At 38.7% G+C, this 9,693-nt stretch overlaps 1 protein-coding gene across 1 annotated transcript; it reads left to right on the forward strand.

The window, feature by feature from the left end:
- The first annotated feature begins 4,268 nt into the window (after positions 1-4,268).
- Positions 4,269-6,326, forward strand: ompa (olfactory marker protein a). Its single transcript, XM_068585606.1, has 2 exons — positions 4,269-4,337; positions 5,742-6,326. Exons 1-2 carry the CDS (start codon positions 4,269-4,271, stop codon positions 6,171-6,173), a joined length of 501 nt encoding a protein of 166 aa, XP_068441707.1. The 3' UTR covers positions 6,174-6,326.
- The last annotated feature ends 3,367 nt before the right edge of the window (positions 6,327-9,693 follow it).

A 9,693-nucleotide genomic window follows, 5' to 3' on the forward strand; every position in this document is an offset into this window, starting at 1 on the left:
GGAATAAAGAACCAGCGCAGCGAACGACACGGTTAATCCCACTGCAGGAGCTGTAAGAAAAAGCGGGACACTTTCATTTCAATTTTTTCTCCAACCTCAGACCTTTATGTGTTTATGTTCTCTTCTTTCACTCTCATCAGTGTAACTCTCTCAGCTCTCTCTCTATCTCTCAAAGATCTTTGCCTCTTTGTTTCACTCCTTACTTCTTATCCTCTTCTTCTGTTCTTTCCTCCTTCTCGCCCCTCTCGTTCATGTGGAGGTGTACAGAGGTGGGAGTGAATGGCTCCTTCCTCCTCCTCCTCCTCCTCTCCACCCCCCCTTTCTAGTTGGTATTAATGGTGACACGGCGAGCTGCTCATTCACTGCCACTGATCCCTGTTACAGAGAGAGAGTCAGTGGGGGGTGATGAAGACAATAGAGGAGATTGTAATTAGACACAAGGGTGCACACACACATCCCAGTGGTGGAAAGTACATTTACTCAAGCACAAATACAGTATTTTATGTACTTGTATTTACTTGAGTATTTAAATTTTTAGCAATGTTATACTTTCACTCAACTACATCTTTCAGAGGTAAATATTGAACTTTTTCTTCCACTTCATTTGGCTGACATCTATGGAGGACTTAAAATGACTTAAGTATACATCAAAAAATGCATGATTACAAGAATAAATAAATAAAAGCTTAAATAAATGTATAAATAAATAATTAAATGTGCGGGGATGAAGTGGCTTTGTGCGTCAGGCTCGGTGCATTGTTCAACTGCAGAGTTTTCCTCTTCTTTTTTTTTCCACGTCATCCGGTGGAGCGGCTCTACACCTTTCCCCCCCAGTCTGGCCGTGATGTGGACTATACGACACGCAGTGAAGGCCTATGATATATATATCTATATCTATATATATATAGATATATCTATATATAGATATATCTATCTATCTATCTATATATATATATATATATATATATATATATATATATATATATATATATATATATATATATGTATCGATATATATATATATATATATATATATATATATATATATATATATATATATATATATATATATATATATATATATGTAACTGCAAAGTAGTAACGTGTGATATCTTTTTTGCATTGAATCACACAGGGATGTTTGCTGAGGGCAACACTGCAGCGGGTTGGCCTCTGGATGTGTGGTGACACCAGCGTGACGAAGCGTTGGAGCTCCACACGGGGAAGCCGGTACTTGGACTGGACAGCCCGGTCGACAGCACATTAAATGAGGAGAAGTGCTGACGCACACATGCATTTATGTAAACTATCTGGCTTCGTGCACGGCGACGCTGTTGGTTAGCAGTGAGAGTATGTCGAAGTTGGGGCTACGTGTGTTTTTATGGACTGGTGAGTGAACCTTCTCTGCTTCACAACAAATGATCACGTAGGGGTCCGACACTGGAGAGAAAAGCATACAGACACACAAACACAGACAGACAGAAACACACACGTTTCATAAACATGATCCATTATTGTGCAATTTAAGATTGTAAATGACGTTTGATATATTTAGTTTTCATCCTCAGCTTCTAAGTTCCAGAAGCCAAACACATCTCTGTTGAGACTGAGCAGCTACATTCTTCTAGCGAACACATTGTAGAGAGCAGAGACGATGAAAAGGGCTGACGGAGAAAGATTCAGGCAAAGCTGTCAAGTACGTTACTTAAGTAGCATTTTGAGGTACTTGTACTTTACTTGAGTATTTCTATTTTACTTTCTATTTTCTACTCCATTGTAGTTATTTGATTAGCTGCTAGTAACTTACTAATAATGATGTATTATGATAAATTGAGCTACCACCAGCAGTATATAAAGCAGTTATAATCATCTCCACCTTTACCAGTTGCAGCATACATAAATTAATTATAATCCAGTAATATAATACAAATTATATTATTAAATGGGTCTTGTATAATGAGAGCTTTGTCCTTAAAGTATTCTTTGATGAAAGTACCAAGTGTTTTTAATAACCGCAAACACAGCATGACCCAGATGAATACAAGCCTTGCAGCTGTCTACTATCATGACTGTTTTACATGCAGACTGGTGTAAGTTGCTGCTGTGCAAGAACTCCAGCAGCAGTCATTGACATTACAAAGCTGCTACTGCCACCAACTGGCCAAAAACAACATTGTGCTACAGCCAGGGCTGTTTCTAGGATTCAAAGAATGGGGGGCTTAGCCCTAAGGGGAGTGGCATGTTTGGGTAGTTTTAGGAGAAAAAAACACATTTAAAGTACACCTTAATTATCGAATGATAAATATTGTACAATGAGCTAATATGGAAGGCACCCAATGCATACCATAATCAAGTCAAATTAGGATGGCAATGTACAGAGAAAAGCACTATAGAACTAGATCCAGGGACCCTTACTACTTAACAGTACCTGTTCCAAATATATATATGTGTGTGTATATATATATATATATATATATATATATATATATATATATATATATATATATATATATATATATATATATATATATATATATATATATATGTGCGCGCCAGAGAGTCCCACCCAGACTTTTAGTCTGTCTAGTAGTATGTCATGATCGACCGTGTCCATTGCAGCACTGAGATCCAGTAATACTAAGACTGAAGTTCTGCCACTGTCTGTGTTTAAGTGGATGTCGTTGAAAACCTCAACAAGAGCAGTTTCAGTACTGTGGTGCTGACGAAAGCCGGACTGGAAGACATCAAAACTGTTATTTTAGGCAAAGTTGTTCAGCTGTTGAAAATATAAGACTTTCTTTGTGAACCGGGACGTCTTGAATAAATAAGAAATCATTTTTAAAAATCCTGTCAATTTATTTTTTTATTTTTTAAATTTAAAATGTTGAAGTTCTAAAATTACTCATTGGGAAATAATACAAAAATATTTATCTTTCTTCTTTATTTAAATTCATTTTATTTTTGAACGAGCTAAAAACTCAAATGTAACGTAATAAGCTGCATGAATAAATAGGCAATATATTTAGTCAAATACAACTGTTGTGCAATTTAAAACAGGACACATAATAATAACAGCAAAGATACTTAAACAGGTATAAGTCACCAACATAGTTTAAAATTAAGTACAACAAATTAAAAGCAAAAGCATCGACCAATAGCTTCATTCTATTTTTTTTAAGTGACTTCAAGTTAAAACCTCAAAGATCCCAGTTTTGTTCTCTATCACAATAAGCAGTAATTGCAGGTTTATGGCCCCTTAAGATAATGTAAATGAAAGAGCTTTCATCAGAGGGCCATTGTGTGACAGGCAGTGACTTAACATATTCATTTAAATTATATTATTACTTTGAAGTAATAATTACATCTGTACACTTGTTAGTTTGGAAAAATTTGAAAAAGATATGCCTCTCCACTTGTTTCCCTTTAATTAACCCAAGGATGAACACCGTTTTTAACAAGGGAATGCCATCCACCCATATCCTGAGCTAAGATCCCCACTGACAACGCACACGCACGCACGCACACACACACACTGTAACAATCCTCAGTGAAACGATTGATATAAATAAATAAGTGCTCCATTGAGCCACAACCAGTCGAGCTCCCAGAAGTCCTTGGGAAACTCCCAGAGTAACCTCTCGTACGTCACTGGCGCCTCCTGTTGCCTAGCACCCTAACATTACCCACCTCTGTAACACCTTTAGAAATAAAAATAAATAAAATGCTGAGAGTATTTTTCATTTGATATTCAGACATTTACAATGGCATTCACATAAAATAATACAGCAAAAATGTTGCTTAAAGTTCCATCGTGATAATGCAAGGGCTCAAATCAAATTGCATATTCTAAAACACAAAGAAATATAGTATATTTGTGGATATTTTTGCAACATTTTGGTGCAGAAAGACTTGCTTGACAGGGCTGAAAACTAATTGTTCCGACTGATGCTGTTTTGGCATTGATCCCCTCCACCAACGCTCCCCCTTACCCTTTGTCCTGTTATGTGGCTAATCAATGCACCCTAACCAATTCACCCTGTTGGCAAGAGGGCGATTGAGGAGGGAGGGGGGAGACAAAAGTGAGGAAACTACCTCTGTGATGGAAATAGTTGGGGAGGGGAGGGGAGACAGAGAAGGCGTGTGATGAGGCTACATGGGAAGAGAGAGCGAGAGTGAAATCTGAAACTCTCACCAGAGCTCCGTCATCCCTGCATCCAGAGCAAACCAAGACGTGCCCGCTACCTTAACCCCGGACCTCGAGATCAGACATGGACAACGCCCACGGCCCCTCCAACACGCTGGTGCTGGCGTTCAAAGAAGACCCCGCACTGACCGAGGTTTGGTTCTCACACGTCTGGTGTCACAATATTTTTTTACCTGATAGAAAAATGTAATTTAATGGACGAAGGTTAAAACTATCGTGATAAAAAAAGATTGTGCCAAAAGATGTTTGAAATTTAGCGTTTCGCTATTCTTTTTATTGTTGGCCGACTTCAGTTCACTTTCTTTGGAGATTCGTGTTACTTTTCCATTCAAACTTTCCCTCTTGCTTTGATGAACCGTCTTCAGAACATCTGTTCTTTAATCTGCTTTGAGTTCTATACTGTGCTCGGGATGTTAGTGATCAATAGCTCTACTCATCAGAAACATTGACTAGACTGGCAGTGTGCCTGAATAACTCTTTTAATCGACCGTCTGGCTGCCACAGTGGAGGTCAACAGCTGTTGATGTGCACTTTTTGCTGAAAGAAAAGTGGTTTTAGAGCAACAGCATCAAAGTATCGAAGGAAAGCTCGTCATCAATCATTTTAGACAATTGATAAGCATTAATCGTGAGTAATTTTCAAGCATATGCAAAGACATGAGGTTCCAGCACCTCATGTCTAAGAGAATTTTCTGCCCGATGTGTTTAATCACATTCTGTTTATGAAGAAGTGCAGTTAATCTCAGGATCACCAACACTGACAACATTTTGTTGTTTGCTGTTTATAATTTAACGTTCCTGTTTATGTTCTTATGAATTCAACATCTGTACTGAATGGACAGCAGATATATTGCACTGTTCTATTTTCAGTCCTCAATAAAAACTATGTTTGTTTGATGTTTAGCAAAACACTGGACGAGAAACTCATTTTCTTTTGATCCTGAATCAGAAGAGGCTTAAACTTTGCAACTATTTGGATAATTCAATAATCATTCAAGTCACTTTTCAAGCAAAATGACAAACTTTTGTTTGTACCGGATGAAGGGCAGATTAACACAGACCTTTTGGCTATCATTGAGCATTTGATTGAAATAAAGGCTTTACTTTGTATTATATCCTGAAAAAGATATCATTGGGAAAATGAGACGTCATCTTGGGCTATGGAAAATGATGGTAGATGTATTTTCTTGAGAAGACCACATTGCACAATTACTCTAGAAAACAATGATTGGATAATCAAGTGTATCTTGAGTGACACCTGGAGGCTTTATGGTATTTTGTATTGAATGTTTCAAATTTTGATCAAACTAAAGCATGTATGACTATTTGTGAAGTTCAAGTTTTTCCATAGTGTCACAGCTCTTCCTTTGATAATGAACATATATGGGGAAAAGCTGGAGTTTCTACACATCTACTGTACCTCGTCTGCCTTTCTGCTTTATCAATCTGACATCTCACACACACACAAACATACACATACATCGTTTCTTCCAACCCATTTCATCCACCCCCTGCGTGTTCTTCGACTTCCTCTGCAGATGATGCGTCTCCGTGTGTCGTCTCTGCAGCGCTCAGGGCAGAAGCGCCAGGATGGCGAGCGTCTGCTTCTCCCCCACGAGGCTGTATACCGGCTGGACTTCCACAACCAAGAGCTGAACTTCTCCCGCTGGTACTTCTCGCTTGCCGCCCACGGTCGCGTCACCATCACCGGCATCTCCCAGCACTGGACCCCTGACCTAACCCACCTGATGACCCGTCAGCTACTGGAACCAATCGGAACGTTTTGGCGAAACGCCGAGGACCCGGAGGAGTCACCTCTCAAATGGCTGGAGGCGGACATGCAGGAGTTTGGCGAGAGGATCGCCGAGCTGGCTAAGGTCAGGAAGGTCATGTACTTCCTGTTTGCTTTCAAAGATGCCGCGGAGGCCGCGAATCTCAACTGCTCGGTGGAGTTCACACTCGACAACTGACACTTCACTGTTTCTCAGTAGAATCCTTTTAGTGCTGAAGAAGCATCGCAATAATTTGGTTAATTTTTTTTGTTCTTTGACCTTCAGAAAAACCTCCAGCTTGAGCTGAAATATAAACTTTGGATCTCCTCAAATCAAAGAAACACATAATTTTCATATTTTCCCCTTAGAGCTCCCTTTTCATCTCTTAGTTTCACTGAGTAAAGTGTAATTTTACAGTAACAAGATTGTAGTTCCGGCTTCTTTGTGCACTACTTATTTCATTTTGCTACCGTCCCTTCAAAAACGGCCAAAAGTTTATAGAAGCACCTAACAAGCCTTAAAGAAAGTATTTTTCACGAAACAAAACACCCATATTTAATAAAAAAAAGGAAGAAACATGACATGTTTATTTACTTCTATTCCATTGAAATGGAACTAATCATGTTGTATGTTTCCTGGTGCTACTTAACAGATCAAGGTATCATCAACATTATCAAATAAAAACAATTAAAGAAAATGTTACGTTTTCAATTCATACAGAAATGTGGGGAGACATTAACGTTAGGTAGCTGGAGAGGCCGGCATACTGGCCATTCTTTGGCGATTTTTATGCATATTATAAAGAAAAGATCTATAATACAATGTTATCATAATTTTAAAAATCTTTTGAACCTGATAACCTTGGTCTGGAGAACCCTAACACTTCTCCTAACGGGGTAATAGGACTGGGGCCGTATTAGGCTGCAAATTAAACTTCCTCTTGTAAATATAACACACTGGTCTGGCGTTCAAAGAAGACCCCACACTAACCAAGGTTTGGTTCTCACACGTCTTGCATGCAATGTTTTTTTAGTCATGTGTTTATTTGATACATAAATAGAATTGAATGGCCCAAGATTAAACTATGATAACAAAATGAAACATGTTTAAAATGTGAACCTGACAACCTTGTAGTCGGTTGCGGCCTTATTTGGCTCCAAACTAAACTTCCTCTTGTAAATATAACCCAACCTACGCTGACTAGCTAAATATTGTGATGATATGTCTTTTGGAGTTTTTGAGAATTGTTGTTGTTGTTGTATTTAGTTTTCTGAAGTTCTGCACCGGCTGCAGGAGAGGCAGCAACAGTAGCAGCAGAACAAAGTAGCAGAGAATGTAAAATATTCACTTTGCATGACCGTTGGCCTGACACAAAGCAAAGATCAATGGAGTGACATCTATTAAATATCGACTGAAAGCTGCCTGTGTGCTCTCATTGGTGCTGGTTGTTAACGGTGTTGGTGGACAGAGGAATAGGGAGAGGGGAAGGGCGGCAAAGGACAAAAGGGGGGGAGACTAGAAAGGGAGGAAACAAGGAGTGGTATGTAACAGCTAAATGAACTAGTAAAGAGTGTCCATCTCTCCCTGTCTAAGCAGAAAGGGACAATCCAGGTTGGTGTGTTTACAGCTACAAGCGCCTGCTTATAAGTTACCAAAGTTACCAATTTGATTCCAGTCAAACGTTCCACCTAACTAGAGCAATAGGCTGGCAGTCACACAGTTTTTTCACTGCATTTTGCTTAGTGAGAGAGACAAAACTGCTTCAGTACGGACAGAAACACGACAGAAGGGAAAAAATCAATACAGGTTAATTAAAATATAATCCCCAAAAAGTGAGCATTCTATTTTTGGTTAGATTCCTTTTAGGATGCAGGAAGAGCATGAGATAAAATAAAAGTCGGGACTATATATTTAAAACTGAATTGTAATCTTTGCACAATTTTGAGCTCGTCTAAAAATAGATCTGGTTGGAACACTTCCTATCTTTTGGCGAAACAAAGAGCGTGTTCTAATGCATCTGTAGGAAATACATCTCCCCTTTACGTTGCTAAATCAGTGATACAAATAAGTACTAAAATTAGTTGTATCTTAAAGAAACACACATTTTAACTCTATAAGACGCTCACCAACCCTGCCTTTAACCATTGAGCTAATTTTGTCCCACAGGACGGTGGCTTCCAGGTCTCTGTGCCGTGGAATTGTCGTCATCATTGTCGTCAAAGTGCCTGTGTACTTGGCCTTATTCACACGAGGGGCTTAGTGAATGTTTGGAACCGGGTGTCAGGACAACCTGCAGCTCCACCGAGGCAGAGACGCCGAAAGCATGCTTAAGCTTCTCTTCAGCTCATGGAAAACTGAGAGCTGCAGAAGACCTCAGAGACGAGGACAAGCAAAGTAACCAAGAGTGAAAAAAAAAAACCACACACACACACACTCTGCTTATGTGCTTTTGAGCAAGGCGCTGAAGCCACTATAGATCCTGTTTAAATGTGTGTTGAATTGTTGAAAATAAATATATACAGGGGTCCCTCGTTTATTGCGCGGGATACGTTCTAAAAATACCCCGCAATAGACGAAATCCGCAAAGTCATCAGCTTTACTTTTTACATTTATTATACATGTTTTAAGGCCGTAAAACCCCTAACCACACACTTTTGTACGCTTTTCTCAGACAGGTATTAACATTTTCTCACATTTCTCTCTTATTTAAACACTCTCAAAGTTTTGCGGATTTAAAAAAATAAGCCCAAACATGTTTTACAAATTTCATTCTAATGATCAATCTATGAGGTCCCCTGACCTCATAGACGTGCCTTTTTTGCCCCGACGCCGCTCTGCTGGCTTTTTAGTCGAAGGTATTCTGTACCGAACGTATTCTGTCCTGTACAGGAGACACTGCACGGAGGAGATTGATTGAGAAGGGTGTACAGTACAGTCTCTCAGCCAATCAGGGTGCAGAACACAATGCGCGTTTATACTGTAAGCCGTAAAAAAATTAAAAAAATAACATCATTTTGTGACTCCCTCTGTGCTTTTATAGTGACAGAATAAAGGAAATTACAATAACTTTCAAGTAAACCAGGTGCTCCATCAGACCAATTTCTTTTTAAATTGCAATCACTTAGAACAATGAAAATAACGTTTGAACGTGCAAAAAAATAGCTCATTGTGGAAAGCAATGAGCTAATATTTTTTTGACAAAACAGAATGAGTGCAGATATGTGAGCATCAGGTTGCATCAGTATTAGTGGCTGCTTAGCGTTATCAGTTAACGCTAAGTTAGTTAACAACCGTCAAAGTAAAATACACATGGGGGAGCTCCGACACGCCGCCACCCAACTGAAGGCTGAGGTCAGACTGTGATGCCTTCGCGTGCGGCAGGGACAAATCAAAACGATTTAAAAATACTGTTTTGGGTGAAGTTTTTAATATCAACAATGCGATGTAGAAATACTCAGTTACAAGTAAAATCCTGCATTTAAACTTTTTCTTAAGTAAAATTATGTCATCAAAATGTACTCAAAGTACCAAAATTAACCATTTGAAAATCATATATGTTATTGCATTTTAATGAATGATGCATTCATGTTATTTTCTTACATTATTTATGTTTCCTACAGGATCTGAATCTCAGTGTGTTGTTTACAAACTAAAGAAGTGATCTTTTCGACTATTTTACTTCGTATTTGCAAACTGATAAATGAATGTTAATACAAAA

The sequence above is a fragment of the Clinocottus analis genome, unplaced genomic scaffold (assembly GCF_023055335.1).
Source record: "Clinocottus analis isolate CAN_PGR_092001 unplaced genomic scaffold, fCliAna1.0.p SCAF_2, whole genome shotgun sequence".
Classification (NCBI taxonomy): Eukaryota; Metazoa; Chordata; class Actinopteri; order Perciformes; family Cottidae; genus Clinocottus; species Clinocottus analis.